We start from the raw sequence: 16,425 nt of genomic DNA on the forward strand, positions 1-16,425 counted from the left end.
TAGCAGGTATCTGAAATATTAGCTGAACTCCAAAATGGCCTTAAAAGATCTTACTAAGTGCCAAAATATTCCAAAAAGCTAGCAGAATTTGCCAATTTTTAAAACTTTAAAACTGTAACTTTTTAACATAATTATGAATAATAATAAAGGCAGGAATATTATTCCAGAATAAATCAACTTAAACCTTAAATAACTTTCAATATTTTACTCATAAAGGGTAGGGGGCCGGATAGAATTACCCGGAGGGCCGGATCCGGCCCCTGGGCCTTGACTGTGACATGTGAGCTACAATGACTGTGTGTCAGAGTACACCTGCTGGGTTTTTATCTTCTGGAGTCCAGCGGTGTAGCAGGGTGGGTCGCACTCTTCATCCAGATCTATCCTCATGAATTCTTCTACAGTCAGTTTACTGGTGGGTGTGTCCTCGAATTCTGTCAGCCTGAGGAGGAGGTCATACAGCTTGAAAAGAGTGACATTTCTGCTCAAAATGGCTGAAATAATAGGCAAACATGTTTAACCCTTTAACACCTGAGGTGTTAAAGCGTAAACACAAAATCTTTAATATACTGTAATTTTTCAACACGATCATCATAATTCCATCAGATTCAGAATCTACTGGAATTATCGTGTTAACAATGAACAAAAACACTGGGGCTCCGGTGTTTAAGGGTCAAACGCTCTAAACTCACCTCTTTCTGAGAGTGTTTTCACACACTTTAACAACACTGACGATCTCCTTAATGGTTCGGTGGAAGTCGTGCATGTGAGCAGATACTAGCAGAGCTGGACACAAAACAGAGCTGTGACACCAACACATTCTACTGGTGTATTTTATCAGTGAACAATTTAAAATACTTTTGTCCTTCAAACAGCATAATCAAACCTAAAACTCCATCGTGTAGACTCTTTGCCCTTATAGGCAGCAGCAGCAGCACATATTCTGCTAGGAAGGCCTGAAGGAGAACAGTTATGTAACCATCATTAGACTTGAGTGGCTCCAGAAGCTGTTAAAGCATAGATGGAGACTTTCACTTCCACGTGCACACTTAACAGCCTTTAGCAGAGCAGCAGCTGCTTTTAGCCCACATGGCTTCCCCAAGTGTTTACCTACAAAACCCTTCAAACCGGAACTTCAGACCTGCATGCATTTTTCTAGGAAGATTTTCCTCTGTCACTTTAGTTTGAGAACTTCCTTATACATACATAATTTTGAGTTCACAACTTTTAAAAATATATATATATAACAATGAGAACTTATAGAGGCAGGCCAGTTCTATTAAATTGATCATGATGATTTTATTTTGTGAAAAATTAGTTTAGGAATTGAGAATTACTAACAAATGAATGAATCCACCAGGAGCATTCCATTTGGTTTCCTCACACTCTGACTGCATGAAGGTCTGCAGTCATCACCTACAGGTCGAGCTTTGGACTTAGAGCAGGGGTCTGCAACCTTCAACATGTAAAGAGCCATTCGGGTCGATTTCTTGCCAACCATAACCCAGTAAGAGCCACAAAGTCTTCAATCACCCTTTAGAAAAATAAGATTCTGATTTATATTCATGTTTTTGCTACTGACATGATACAGTTAAATAAACTGCTGTGTTTTCAGCATAAATCAAACAAACATGAAGAGAAAATAGCTTTAAAAATATATATAATAGTTTATAACTTTTGACAGAGCTTTGCATGACTTCCTTTCAGAATAAAAGACATCCTACACAAGAGGCGTCAAACTCAATCGCACGAGGGGCCAAAATCCAAAACGCACTTTAGGTCACAGGCTGAACAGGATAAATCTTTATTGAACACAATAAAACTACATTTTTAACTTTAGAACTGTAACTTTTTAACATAATTATGAACTGTATACATAGCGCTAATGCTAGTGTGAATGCTGTGAGCTGAATTTGGCTGCTGGAGATGCAAGTGCTGAAAACTGAAGATGCTGAATTTGATAGTTAAAAACACTGAAGCTGATAGCCAGCTAAAAATATTAGCTAAATCCAAATTATCCTGAGACATAAAAAAAAAATAAAAAAATGTAGGTTAGTCGAAACAGCTAGCAGGTAGCTGGAAAAATAGCTAAACTCCAAAATAGCCTAAAAAACTTTTTTTAAAAACTTAAATCAGCCAAAAACAGCTAGCATGTAGCTGAAATATTAGCCAACCTCCAAAATAGCTTTAAAAACTTTTTTAAAAAGCTGAAAATTGCTTTTAAAAAAAAAAAAAAAAAAAAAAGCTGAAAATTGCGGGATGCACGGTGGTGCAGTGGTTAGCGCTCATGCCTCACAGCATGAAGTCCCCGGTTCAAATCCCGGCTGGGGGATCTGAAAAACATCAACTGGGACCTTTCTGTGTGGAGTTTGCATGTTCTCCCCGTGCATGTGTGGGTTTTCACCGGGGACTCCGGCTTCCTCCCACCGTCCAAAAACATTCTTCATAGGTTCATTGGTGACTCTAAATTGCCCCTAGGTGTGAATGTGAGAGTGGATGTGTGTGATTGAGGCCCTGCGACAGACTGGAGACCTGTCCAGGGTGTACCCCGCCTTCGCCCTTCAGTAGCTGGGATAGGCTCCGGCAGCCCTGCGACCCCGAAAGGGAAGAAGCGGCCAAGAAGATGAATGAATGAATGAAAATTGCCAAAACAGCTGGCATGTAGCTGAAATATTAGCTAAACTCCAAAAAAGTCTATAAAATCTTAGTAAATGCCAAAATAGTCCAAAAAGTTAGTAGAACGTCAATTTTTAAAACTATAATTTTTTAACGTAAACATGAATAATAAAAAGGCAGGAAGATTATTCCAGAATAAATCAACTTAAAACGTATAACTTTCAATATTTTACTCTCTATAAAAACATATTTTGTCAAAATTATACAAGTTAGAAATGAGCACAAGATAAAATCTGGTCATTAATTACAGTAAAATAAAATGATCTGGAGGGCCAGATAGAATTACCTGGAGGGCCGGATCCGGCCCCCGGGCCTTGACTTTGACACGTGGTTTAAATCCTTGAAATGTTCAAAAATAGAAAATCTGATTTATAATCCAGTGAATTATAACTTAACATAGATTTAATTCTGTTAAGCTTACTGTAAATACATTTATTTTCTGTGATAAATGAAGCTGAAAATGAAGTCCAAATGTGTTTGTATGACGTAGATAAACTACAAATAATTGATGGAGAATTACGGCTACCATTGTTAGGATCCTCGTTAAATGATTCATGCAGTCCTTCAACTGTTTGTCAACGAATTTTAATAAAGTCTAAGCTAATTCCCTTTTTTTACTTTACTACTTACTTACATTTTCCTTTACAGTTACCTTTTCAATGTCTTAAAAACATTTTATTTCAATCAAGGAGCCACAATGGAGAGGTCAAAGAGCCCCGGACTGCAGGTTGCAGACCCCTGATCGAGAGGAACAGAACCAGACAAACTGTAACCGTTACCGCAGACCCTCAGACAGCTGGTGCTCTGTCACTGTTGAATTTGGAACATCCAATACTGAAAGCATCATGGTAGAAGACAGAAATGTGTGTGAACTTCAGGGACCTCCAAGCACCTACATAAAGGAAACCTGCCAGACAGCTGAAGTCCCTTTCCTCCTCCAGGTGTTGTCGGTTCTGAACCTGTGAGATGAGTGAAAATCCTTCAGTAAAGACAGCAGCACCTTACCTGCTCCACAGAGTCCTGATGGCCTTCTTCCTGTGTGCATCCAGTCTCTCTTCATCCTCTGCACCAGTCGCAGCGCCGTCATGGAGACCTCATGATTCTTCTCACCAAATTCTAACATTTGGGCAAATCGTGGAATATACAGACATGGATCTGTTCAGAGGAAAGAGTACGGCTTCGGTTAACCGGCAGGGAGCAGGTTCTGACAGGGTGAAGACCTTTTTTTCACTTCACTTGCTTGAGAAGCCTCTGCTTCTGGAGTTTTCTATTCTATTAGCAAAATTGCTTTAGAAAAAAAAAAAAAAACTTTTTGTCTTATTTCTTGGCATCAATAATTGAAGTTCATATTTGTTAGCTATAGTCAACATCTGACGGCATATTTTTCCCTCTAAATGTATTGTAGAATTTTTAAACTGAAAGTGATCTTATAACATAATACATGTGTGGTTCAAAGACAATTCTAATGAACACATAGGCTGAAGCTGCTCATCCCGCCGTCACCAACGTCCCATTCCAGGGGAAAAGCACTACGAAAGGCAGACGCCTCATAATGCTGATGGTTGATTATATAGAGCAGAATAACACACAAAGAATCCAAACCAACTTGATGAAGCTCATGCAGGAGACTGCACTACATGTCAACTGGAGCTGAGCCAACACAGCAGCCAGCAGCTGAAACAGGAGGCGGGAGTGTAAAACTACACACGTTTGACTGGATCTGCTTTCTAAAGACATTTCAGTTATGGGACATTATCTTACATGTGAGGTATTTATGAACTATTGTCTATTTTGAGAGGATAATGTGGACTGACAGTTTGAGTTGCTGCAGCTGAAAATCAGCATGGATTTTACAATGTAGTTCTGGGGACTGATGGCCCACCGATGGAAGGACATGAAAGCAGCTGAAACTTCAGACCAAAACCAACATCTGAGGCAGTTCAGCTGCAGATCAACGCTGACCTCCTCCATTTACTGAACTGACTCTCAGGATAAACTAGGAAAAAGAAGAGATTTCTTATTAGTCATTACAGTCTAATAAACTACTGCTTGCCAGTGACAGCTGAGCATGATGCCCCATGATAAAAACCGATAAAGGAGCCTAAAGTAACAAACTCCTGTTTGAGCTGGAATTTATTGAAGACAGGACACAACTGGAAGATTTATGGTATCCTGCATCTAAAATGAAAGTTTTTGCTGATCGTGGTTAGCTCTGCGGGGAAATTGAGTGTTGGTGTTAGACTGGGGGCAGAGCTGTCAGAGCAGAATCTTCCTGAATGGGGCGGTCTCACTCTGTGACATCAGATCGTGAAAACCCGCTTGTTTTCATGGGTATGGGAGGGGCTGTTGTTTTTAGAGGATTACTCAGAAATGCATGAATGACTCAAAATACCGCTTTGGGGTTCTTTATAGCGAGGGATGAACATCATAATGCACTCAAACGCTCAAAAAGTTGATTTTTCATGGTATAATACCTTTAAAGTTTAAAGTTGGTCATCTCTCCAGACATCCAGAGAAGACGCTCCAAAGTCAGACATCATCTTTTTAAGTGTATTTTACAGAGCAGTCAAGTGAAAAGCTGGTAGAGCCAGCTGTTCATACAATCAGGGTGGAACCCCTCCCCCTCTCAGCAGCGAGCTGGCCCCCACTACTCCCCGGCTGACTGGAGGGTGTAACTGTATTGCCAGGCTGGAAACACAAAAAGGAGGCGTCTTTCTATCAGCTCAGCTATCTGTAAACCTGAGAAATAACATTTGCTAAAAACCACGGAGAAACCCAAAATCAGCAGCAGCATCTTGAAATGTGTGGTTAGGTAACCTGATTCTTCTGCTGAGGTTTGTGTGAAGCTTGGCTCAGATTAGAGGGTTAGGTCCAGACTGTGACTTGGTCACTCCATGAGATTAATGCCTGAAGAGATTTCCGTGGTGCTTCACTTCCTGTGTGTGTTCCTGTAAATGAACAAATCTTCATCTCCAGGGTTCTCTGACAGCAGAGAGTTTACATCTGATGGATGTGGGACAAGGAAAGATCTCACCCTCCCACACAGAACAGCAGCATCACTGCTTAATTAAGAGGGAACTTTGGTCTATTTTTTAATAAAATGTAGTTCTGCATCTCATTATGGGAAACCTCCACTGTATAAATTGTGAGAGAAAATAAAGTCATTTTAGAAGTTCTAAAGCATGTGTCAAAGTCAAGGGAAATTCTATCCGGCCCTCCAAATCATTTTATTGTTATTAATGGCCCGATGTTTTCTTCTGCTTATTTCTAACTTGTATTTTGACAAAATATCTTTTTTTATGGAGAGTAAAATATTGAAAATTATTTAAGGTTTAAGTTAATGTAGCCACGAGGGGGCCCAAGCCAGGGTCTCATTGTGCCGGTCCCAAGCCCGGATAAATACAGAGGGTTGTGTCAGGAAGGGCATCCGACGTAAAATCTTGCCAAATCAAATATGCGAATCAGACCTACGAAATCCATACCGGATCGGTCGAGGCCCAGGTTAACAACGACCGCCATCGGTGCTGTTCACCGACAGGGTGCCGGTGGAAATTGGACTACTGTTGGTGGAAGAAGGAGAGGAGGAAGGCGGGTTCGTAGGGAGAGAGAGAAGAGGAAAGTCACTAGTGTTGGACTGAGAGTTGGGACTTTGAATGTTGGAACTATGACAGGAAAGGGTAGAGAGTTAGTGGACATGATGCAGAGGAGAAAGGTAGACATACTGTGTGTCCAGGAGACCAGGTGGAAAGGTAGCAAGGCTAGAAGTTTAGGAGCAGGGTTCAAGTTGTTCTATCATGGTGGAGATGGGAAGAGAAATGGAGTAGGAGTTATCCTAAAGGAGGAGTTTGTTAGGAGTGTTGTGGAGGTAAAAAGAGTGTCAGATAGAGTGATGAGTCTGAAGATAGAAATGGAGGGTGTCATGTTCAATGTTGTTAGTGGGTATGCCCCACAGGTAGGATGTGAGCTGGAAGAGAAGGAGAAGTTCTGGTTGGATCTTGATGAAGTGATGATGAGCATCCCTGGAAATGAGAGAGTTGTCATTGGTGCAGATTTCAATGGTCATGTTGGTGCAGGAAACCGAGGTGATGAGGAGGTGATGGGCAGGTTTGGTATCCAGGAGAGGAATGTAGAAGGACAGATGGTGGTTGATTTTGCAAAAAAGATGGAAATGGCGATAGTGAATACATTCTTTGAGAAGAGACAGGAACATAGAGTGACCTATAAGAGCGGAGGTAGAAGCACACAGATAGACTACATCTTGTGTAGACGGTGTAATCTGAAGGAGATCAGTGACTGTAAAGTAGTGGTTGGTGAGAGTGTTTCCAGACAGCACAGGATGGTGGTGTGTAGAATGACTCTGGTGGTGAAGAAGATGAAGAAAGAGAGGGCAAAGGCAGAGAAGAGGACAAACTGGTGGAAGCTGAAAAAAGAAGATTGTTGCATGACTTTTAAGAAACAGTTGAAACAGGCTCTGGGTGGTCAGGAGGTACTCCCAGATGACTGGATAACTACAGCTAATGTGATCAGGGAGACAGGTAGGAGTGTACTTGGTGTGTCATCAGGAAAGAGAGTTGATAAGGAGACTTGGTGGTGGAATGAGGAGGTGCAGGAGTGTATACGGAGTAAGAGACTAGCTAAGAAGAAGTGGGACACTGAGAGGACTGAGGAGAGTAGACAGGAGTACAGGGAGATGCAGCGTAAGGTGAAAGTAGAGGTGTCAAAGGCCAAACAAAGAGCTTATGATGACTTGTACGCTAGGTTGGGTAGTAAGGAGGGAGAGACTGACCTGTACAGACTAGCAAGGCAGAGAGATCGAGATGGGAAGGACATGCAGCAGGTTAGGGTGATCAAGGATAGGAATGGTAATGTGGTGACAGGTGTCAGTGGTGTAATGGAAAGATGGAAAGAATACTTTGAAGAGTTGATGAATGAAGAGAATGAGAGAGAACAAAGAGTAGAAGAGGTGACGGTTGTGGAGCAGGAAGTAAGAAAGATTAGTAAAGGTGAAGTGAGAGGGGCTTTGAAGAGGATGAAGAGTGGAAAGGCTCTTGGTCCTGATGATATACCTGTGGAGGTATGGAAGTGTCTAGGAGAGATGGCAGTGGAGTTTTTGACCGGGTTGTTCAACAGGATCTTAGGTGGTGAGAAGATGCCTGAGGAATGGAGGAGAAGTGTGATGGTGCCCATTTTTAAGAATAAGGGAGATGTGCAGAGTTGTGGTAACTACAGAGGAATAAAGCTGATGAGCCATACAATGAAGGTGTGGGAAAGAGTAGTGGAAGCCAGACTAAGAGCAGAAGTGAACATTTGTGAGCAGCAGTATGGTTTCATGCCAAGAAAGAGCACTACAGATGCAACATTTGCTTTGAGGATGTTGATAGAGAAGTACAGAGAAGGTCAGAGAGAGCTCCACTGTGTCTTTGTAGATCTGGAGAAAGCTTATGACAGAGTGCCCAGAGAGGAACTATGGTATTGTATGAGGAAGTCTGGAGTGACAGAGAAGTATGTCCGAGCAGTGCAGGACATGTATGAGGGCTGTAAGACAGTGGTGAGGTGTGCTGTAGGGGTGACAGAGGAGTTCAAGGTGGAGGTGGGATTACATCAGGGATCAGCTCTGAGCCCCTTCCTGTTTGCAATGGTGATGGACAGACTGACGGATGAGGTTAGACAGGAATCACCATGGACTATGATGTTTGCAGATGATATTGTGATTTGTAGTGAGAGCAGGGAACAGGTGGAGGTGGAGTTAGAGAGGTGGAGGTTTGCCCTGGAAAGGAGAGGAATGAAGGTTAGCCGCAGTAAGACAGAGTACATGTGTGTGAATGAGAGGAACCAGAGTGGAAGAGTGAGGTTACAGGGAGAAGAGATAAAGAAGGTGGAGGAGTTTAAGTATTTAGGGTCAACAGTACAGAGTAATGGAGAGTGTGGAAAAGAAGTGAAGAGGAGAGTGCAAGCAGGTTGGAATGGGTGGAGAAAAGTGTCAGGTGTGATGTGTGACAGAAGAGTTTCAGCACAAATGAAAGGAAAGGTGTACAAGACTGTGGTGAGACCAGCCATGTTGTTTGGACTAGAAACAGTGGGACTGAAGAAAAGACAGGAAGCAGAGCTGGAGGTAGCAGAGATGAAGATGCTGAGGTTCTCTTTGGGAGTGACCAGGATGGATAGGATCAGGAATGAATACATCAGAGGGACAGCACATGTTAGAGGTTTTGGAGATAAAGTCAGAGAGGCCAGACTGAGATGGTTTGGACATGTTCAGAGGAGAGACAGTGAATATATTGGTAGAAGGATGCTGAGTCTAGAGCTGCCAGGAAAGAGGTCTAGAGGAAGACCAAAGAGGAGGTTTATGGATGCAGTGAATGAAGACATGAAGGTGGCTGGTGTTAGAGTGGAGGATGCTGAAGACAGGCTTAGATGGAGGAAACTGATTCGCTGTGGCGACCCCTGAAGGGAAAAGCCAAAAGGAAAAGAAGATTTAAGGTTTAAGTTGATTTATTCCGGAATAATAATTCAAATATACAGCTTTAAAGTTTTAAAAATTGGCATTCTGCTAGCTTTTTGGACTAGTCTGTTTGTTTCTGCCTTTATTGTTTGTTTCTGTTTTTATTATTATTAGAGGCATATCTTATAATATTATTGCATGTACGAGGAATAGTTTTTCTTGTATTTTTATTTGTTTTATGCACAGCACTTTGAGCTTTTTCTCTACATGAAAGGTGCTATATAAAAAAATTTATTTGAATTTGAATATTCTGGCATTTACTAAAATGTTTTAGGTTATTTTTTAGTTTAGCTAATATTTCAGCTACATACTCGCTGTTTTGTTTAAATTAGTCTTTTTCCAGTTTTTTAGGGTATTTTGAAGTTTAGCTATTTTTCCGCAACATGCTAGATGTTTTGGCTAACCTAAGTTTTTTTTGTTTGCTTTTTAGGCAAATTTGGCATTTAGCTAATATTGAACCTTGCTATCAGTTTCAGTGTTTTTATCTATCAATTTCAGCATCTTCAGCGGTCAAATTCAGCTTACAGCATTCACACTAGCATTATCACAGATATCACAGATATCTAATTCATAATTATATTAAAAAGTTACAGTTTTAAAGTTTCAAAAATGTAGTTTTAGAGTATTCGATAAATGTTTATCCTGTTTGGCCCGTGACCTAAAGTGTGTTTTGGATTTTGGCCCCTGTGTGATTGAGTTTGACATCTCTGATCTAAAGTCACGCTGCATTCTGCAGACCTGCCGTGTTTAAAGTTTTTTAATGAGCCTCCAGAACTGTTGGAAAGCAGCAGCTCATGGGTTTTGTAGTTTTTCTAAGTTTAGCTGAAGCAGACCTGGCTATTAGAACTAGACCAGTTAGACCTTTAACAGTAAGAGAGCCATTTGGGCTCATTTTCTACTGATCAAAACCTAGAAGGAGGCACATAGTCTTACTTTACTTTAGCGTTTAAGAAATTTGGATTTGCATTCACGACCTTCTAATTTTTTTAAAGAATAAATAAGAATTATGTCTATTTTTGCCACAAACAAAAGCAAAAATATAAAAAGAACCTAGCATCTCTCAAAATTGGATTTCGATTTTTTTTTGACAGAAGCTAAAATCACTTATTTTCAAAATAAAAGATTCTCTGTGCCAAACAGGATCATCTCAGTGCAGCTAGTAACCAATGTTGTGCAGTAATATTATGCAATGTCGTGCATACTATTTGCTTTTAACTCAAAACAGATCAAACTTTTTACCAAAGTTTTGCTTTCCATATCAAATCAGTTCATTCTGGAGGTAGAGTTGAACAAACAAGACGTCTTCAGGTCAACAGGATGTAAAAACCTACATAGTTTATAGTCTATGTGAACCTCAGACATCAATTTATACATTTAACTAATCTAAATTAAATAAATGCTAATGAAGTAATCCTTACTTTAAAAAAAATCTATTTTATTATGCTTTGTTCTTTTTTTCTCCTCTCTGTCCTCAGCAGTCTTACTCTGCTAGGTTTAGTTATTTTAGTTTGGGGTTGGATCTTGGTAGTCTTAGTTTACAGGCTTTGTTTATTTGTTTTCTTTAGGTAGTTTTGGTTAGACAGACATTATCAGGAGCTCCTGACTCTGATGGTCGACATGTCTGGATCAGCAGTCTCCATGACTTATTTTATGTTTGTCCAAGGAGACACCATGGAGAGATAAAAGATCCACATGTGGATGTGGAGCCGCAGGTTACAGACCCCTGAACTAGACAGAGACAGAAATGTATTCAACTAAATTGTGAACTCTTACAATCAAAATGCAATGTTTTGTTCCTAAAATAGGGCTGCACGGTGGAGCAGTGGTTAGCGCTCTTGCCTCACAGCAAGAAGGCCCCGGTTCGAATCCCGGCTGGGACCTTTCTGTGTGGAGTTTGCATGTTCTCCCCGTGCATGCGTGGGTTTTCACCGGGGACTCCGGCTTCCTCCCACCGTCCAAAAACATGCTTCATAGGTTAATTGGTGACTCTAAATTGCCCCTAGGTGTGAATGTGAGAGTGTATGTGTGTGTGATTGAGGCCCTGTGACAGACTAGCGACCTGTCCAGGGTGAACCCCACCTTCGCCCATCAGTAGCCGGGTTAGACTCTGGGATCCCCACGACCCCGAAAGGGACAAAGCGTCCAAGAAGATGAATGAATGAATGTTCCCAGAATAAGACTTCTAATAATATTAAACTCATGGATTTAAAGAAGCAGAACTACATTTTCTAAGCAAGGACAAATTTGACTTTTCAATCCATTTTTTAATATATTTTGAACATATTTTTAAGGAATCCACTTTGTTTTTATGCATTAAATTTGGACTCTTTTTATGTGTTAAATTCATATCAGTTAGGACACATGAGGGAACCTTCAGAACTCTGGGCTCTATTTACTCAAAGATGACTAAACAACAAGTGAGATAATCCTCTGAAAAGAAATGGAGGAGGAAACACCAGAACCCCGCACGTTTTTCTATTTTGGGGGAGCCCCCACCCCTCCCTGTTATCAATTAGAGGGGGAGGAGTCAGGCGCCTGACGCACGCAGCGGAGGAGGAGGGAGGGACCCCAGTGTACGCTTCTGACGTCGGAGCAGTGCCCGCATCTGATTGGTCCTCCGGGGGTCCACAGCGCGCGGGGGGAGTCGGGACGGGAAAATGCAGTAAAAATAGAGCTGAGCAGAAAGCTCGGCAGCACTGACGGGAGCTGGAGCGAGAAGGAGGGGGAGGGACGTCCGAGGATTACCGGCTGGAAAGGGGAGAGTGACGGCGCTATGAGGACAGGGCTCCGTCCTCGCACTGCCAGCTGACCTCCTGGACACGCGGGGGCGGGAACGGAGCGGCCAGGCCTGGACGGATGTCCGGCGCGCAAACTTCCCGGTGAAGCGGCGCTGTCGGAGCGGATTACGCGCAGAACGGACCCGAACAGCGCTCCGGTGCCGATGCCAGCGGCAGCCTGTCGCCTGCTCCATCATGGCCGGATCATGAGGTGTTTGACTTTCCTGCTGCTGCTCCCAGAGGCGCTGAAGAAGTCCCGGAAGCTGCCGGGCAGGCTCCCGGTGTGTTACGACATCCTCTCGCTGTCCAGCACCAAGAAGAAGCAGAAGGAGAGGAAGATGGCTGCGGAGCTGTACCCCGCGGATAACACCAACAACGCCAACCTGGCCAACGGCACCACGGTGGCGGACGCCGAGAAGACCAAGGAGGTGCAGCTGTGCCTGCCGGGCGGCGGCGGCGGGGGCGGCAGCGCCGCCACCACCCCGACCAGCCAGCAAAACATCAACAACAACAACGTGGAGCCGGCCAGCTGGCAGTGCAGCCACCCCACGCTCAGGGAGAGGTGAGCGGACCCCCCGACCTCTGCTGCACCTGCTCGAACACCCGCCACACCGTTTCACATCTTCTCAACATTTAAGAAGAAAACTTAGATCTAGTCATTTAATCTCAGGAGCAGATGAAAACATGTCTCTGGAAACAGCTTGTAGGTGTGACGTAGGTGCTACAGCTCCGCCCATTCTGATGCATCCACCGTCAGACAAATAGATCCATGAACGTCTTAGTTTTCCTCGTCTGAGCTGAGATCTGGATCAGAACTGTACAGTAGAAAGCTCTGATGTTAGCTGGAGACTGTAAGCTTGCGGGAGAGATTGTAAACAAAGAGATGGTGAAAGTGGGGGCAGACTCACTCCACACTATCAGTCACAACTCGGAGGTGAACTTCTGATGAACTCCTGTCCATATTTTCCAGAGGATAAGTCACATTTTTTCATAGTTTAGCCAGAGGTGCGACTTATTTGTTTTTTTTTAAGACATAAATAGGCTTATTTATTTGTTATTTTCCCAGTAAACAACACTTGAAGGCCTGTTTATCACTTACAATTTCCAAAAATGATTTGATTCACAAGAGCCTTAATTGATTCGATTTAATTTTTTTTCCGATTCTTTAATTCAATTTTGAGTTTATATATTTATAAATAAACAAAGTTGTTTAGAAATACAGTGATAATTTACCATATGACTTTATTAATTAACTTATTTATTATCAGTGAAATAATGAGATTGTTAATATCATCCAGTGTTACATGGATTCTCTAAAGGAGAAGTTCTAACTAAAATGTTCAGATCATTAACATTGGAAACATTGTTCTGCTTCTCCTGGAGGACGTTTCAGTTTGGACACTAGGTGGCGAACACGCTATAGTATTACACCTTATTCTAGAAGAAGAAGAAATAATTAGGAAAAAAACAATGTCTTAAACCACAAATGGCTAATTTAAAAATATTTCCTTGCCTGTGAGTTTATAAAGATGTTCATTTAGTCAGCAATGAATGTTTACGTCGACCAAGCGTTAGCGTTAGCCGTCCTGTGGGAAATTATATTAAACGTTAGCATCAAGCTAGCGGACTTTAACTTTATGTGCTAATTCGATGTATATTTTTTTATGAATCGATTAACCTAAGTTTTTTTTTTCCGCTGTGACTTTTACTCCGGAAAATATAGCAATGATAATTAAAAGAAGACTGGGAACAGTTTGAAAATAGATCCAAAGATTGTTGGAGTGGAACTTAAAACACCGTCTCTTCTGATTCTGTTTAAAATGTACAGGTTAGCAACAGCAGAGATGAAAGAAATTGTGGATCATCTGCTCAGCTGGGTCATAGATGCAGATACATGTATTTGAAGGATCTAGTCGGCTGAAGGATCTCAGAAACACAAAGCTCCTGATCCTGTGAATGTGGGCGTCCTGGTGTTACACAACACCCGTGTTCACTCATGGACCTGCTTTTCTCCTAGGAATGCCTTGATGTTTAACAATGAGCTGATGGCTGATGTCCACTTCATCGTTGGGCCCTTGGGGGCCTCGCAGAGGGTGCCAGCACACAAGGTAAAGACACACTTCATGTCCTCAAGGTCTGCTGTTGGCCTTTGTCAAACAGGTTATTTTCTGACACTGCTGTGCCCCCCTCTTTCAGTACGTGCTGGCCGTGGGAAGCTCCGTCTTCTGTGCCATGTTTTACAGCGATTTGGCGGAGGAGGAGTCAGAAATACATATCCCAGATGTGGAACCTGCTGCTTTTCTAATTCTGCTGAAGTAAGTGGGCCTCCTCTCCTCTCAAAGCTCTGGATTACTCATCCAGGGCTGAGCAGAGGCAGCAGCCAGCATGCTACAGGAGTGCAGGGGAGCAACGGCAGCAGTGCTGAGCTCTGCTGCTCTTTCATAGTCCAAAGCATGCTCTCATTTGCAGCCAGTGCTTCCAAACAGTAGGGTTAGGGCTATGCTAATTATTTGGATCAGATTGGTCTTCTCAGCACGGATGTGCTTCATGTCTGAACCCTAAAGGCCGTCTCTCCTCTCAGGTACATGTACAGTGATGAGATAGACCTGGAGGCAGATACGGTGCTGGCCACCCTGTATGCCGCTAAGAAGTACATCGTCCCGGCACTGGCCAAGGCCTGCGTCACCTTCCTGGAGACCAGCCTGGAGGCTAAGAACGCCTGCGTGCTGCTCTCCCAGAGCCGGCTGTTCGAGGAGCCGGAGCTGACACAGCGCTGCTGGGAGGTGATCGACGCGCAGGCAGAGCTGGCGCTGCGCTCCGAGGGTTTCTGTGAGATCGACCTGCTGACGCTGGAGATCATCCTGCAGAGGGAAACGCTCAACACCAAGGAGGTGGTGGTCTTTGAGGCCGTTATGAGCTGGGCCGCAGCTGAGTGCAAAAGACAAGGTTTGGGGCCCACCACCCGCAACAAAAGGGAGGTGCTGGGCAAGGCGCTGTTCTTGGTGCGCATTCCCACCATGAGTCTGGAGGAGTTTGCAAACGGAGCAGCACAGTCGGATATTTTGACACTAGAGGAGACTCTGAACATGTTCCTGTGGTACACGGCGGCCAAAAAGCCCAGCGTGGACTTCCCCCTGACTCTGAGGAAGGGCCTGGTCCCTCAGCGATGCCACCGCTTTCAGTCCTCGGCTTACCGGAGCAATCAATGGCGCTACCGCGGCCGGTGTGACAGCATCCAGTTCGCGGTGGACAAGAGGATCTTTATTGCTGGTTTGGGTCTGTACGGGTCAAGCGGCGGCAAAGCCGAGTACTGTGTCAAAATTGAGCTTAAGAGACAGGGGGTGACCCTGGCCCAGAACCTGACCAAATTTGTGTCGGACGGGTCGAGCAGCACGTTCCCCGTGTGGTTTGAGCATCCTGTCCAGGTGGAGCAGGACGCCTTCTACACGGTGAGCGCCGTGCTGGACGGCAACGAGCTGAGCTACTTCGGGCAGGAAGGCATGACAGAGGTGCAGTGTGGGAAGGTGACGTTTCAGTTCCAGTGCTCCTCTGACAGCACCAACGGCACCGGCGTGCAGGGAGGACAGATCCCTGAGCTCGTGTTCTACGCATGAGCTGCTCAGGACCGCCCCCCACCCCCAGCCTTCACACTTATGTAGCATTAAGGACACCTGAGGAGCGTTACAGTCAATGACTTACTTTTCCAAGAGACTATTTTAAAAGTGGAGCAGCCGTCGTCTTATCTTATTTAACTTATTTTTTTATTATTAATATTTAAATGCGGATTTAACTGTATTCTTTGTTTGTGAAGAGCCGCTGCTGGAACTACAGTAACACATCCATTACATAATCATCTGAGCTCTGGAGCAGAACGCACAGCAGCGCTTTGGCATGTGTGAGTCGGTGTGTGATGGACGCTTTTGTAAAATACCGGTTAACGGCCGACAGCTTGATGCTGCTCAACGACACGTGTTCTGTATGAGAATGCTGACAATAAAAACATGCAGGTTATAGCCAACAAAGACACTACCTGTGTGGTTCTGGGGCGAGGAGCAGCGAACTGAGGGGCTACAGCGCCCTCCAGCTAAAACAGTGGGCACTGCATCCTAAACGTATGGAAATCTTAGAACAGATGAGGGTCAGCTGGGTGAAGGTTCAAGGCCCCAAGCGGGCAGAGGGTCCCCAGGGAGCGGCCCTTTGTCCAGAAGCATTCCTTTAGGAACCAAACATGATGGAAGTCCAATGAATATTTACCTGAAAAACAACCTGCTAGTCCTGGAAATCATGTCTTCTGATCACATTTAGGTGGGAAAAAATAGAGAAATCCATATGGGAATGCAGTTTAAATCCAGATGCAGGCGTCTATAATTGTCTAAAACACATGGAGCAAAAACCATCTTTCTGAGGTTTTCACTGCAGTGGCAGTAAAGCAGGAAGAGAGATGTTCATTTCTGCTGTGACCTGCCTCCTGTT

At 43.6% G+C, this 16,425-nt stretch overlaps 2 protein-coding genes across 4 annotated transcripts in view; one reads left to right on the plus strand and one right to left on the minus strand.

Annotated features, from left to right (window-relative positions):
- The window catches only part of LOC112138810 (transcription factor IIIB 90 kDa subunit), a 126,411-nt gene that overhangs the window by 75,790 nt on the left and 34,196 nt on the right, over nucleotides 1–16,425 (minus strand). For all 3 annotated transcript variants that reach the window (XM_036209863.1, XM_024261451.2, XM_024261452.2), the window contains exons 7-9: nucleotides 3,679–3,828; nucleotides 690–783; nucleotides 313–439 (exon numbers count right to left, since the gene is read on the minus strand). In XM_036209863.1, the coding sequence (XP_036065756.1) occupies nucleotides 313–439; nucleotides 690–783; nucleotides 3,679–3,828 (371 nt within the window). The remainder of the gene's footprint in view (nucleotides 1–312; nucleotides 440–689; nucleotides 784–3,678; nucleotides 3,829–16,425) is intronic.
- On the plus strand, nucleotides 11,817–15,978 carry LOC112138812 (BTB/POZ domain-containing protein 6-B). The gene is made up of 4 exons (XM_024261454.2): nucleotides 11,817–12,514; nucleotides 13,970–14,060; nucleotides 14,149–14,267; nucleotides 14,534–15,978. The coding sequence occupies exons 1-4, from the start codon at nucleotides 12,117–12,119 to the stop codon at nucleotides 15,564–15,566; spliced, it is 1,641 nt and encodes a 546-aa protein (XP_024117222.1). The 5' UTR covers nucleotides 11,817–12,116; the 3' UTR covers nucleotides 15,567–15,978.

The sequence above is a fragment of the Oryzias melastigma genome, linkage group LG22, assembly GCF_002922805.2.
Source record: "Oryzias melastigma strain HK-1 linkage group LG22, ASM292280v2, whole genome shotgun sequence".
In the NCBI taxonomy this organism is placed as follows: domain Eukaryota; kingdom Metazoa; phylum Chordata; class Actinopteri; order Beloniformes; family Adrianichthyidae; genus Oryzias; species Oryzias melastigma.

What these genes read in the sequence shown, in the direction of transcription:
- LOC112138812 (XM_024261454.2), top strand. Translation starts at nt 12,117, where the DNA reads ATGCCAGCGGCAGCCTGTCGCCTGCTCCATCATGGCCGGATCATGAGG. An exon ending in CACCCCACGCTCAGGGAGAG is followed by an intron (nt 12,515 to 13,969) that starts GTGAGCGGACCC and finishes CTTTTCTCCTAG; the next exon opens with GAATGCCTTGATGTTTAACA. An exon ending in GCTTTTCTAATTCTGCTGAA is followed by an intron (nt 14,268 to 14,533) that starts GTAAGTGGGCCT and finishes CTCTCCTCTCAG; the next exon opens with GTACATGTACAGTGATGAGA.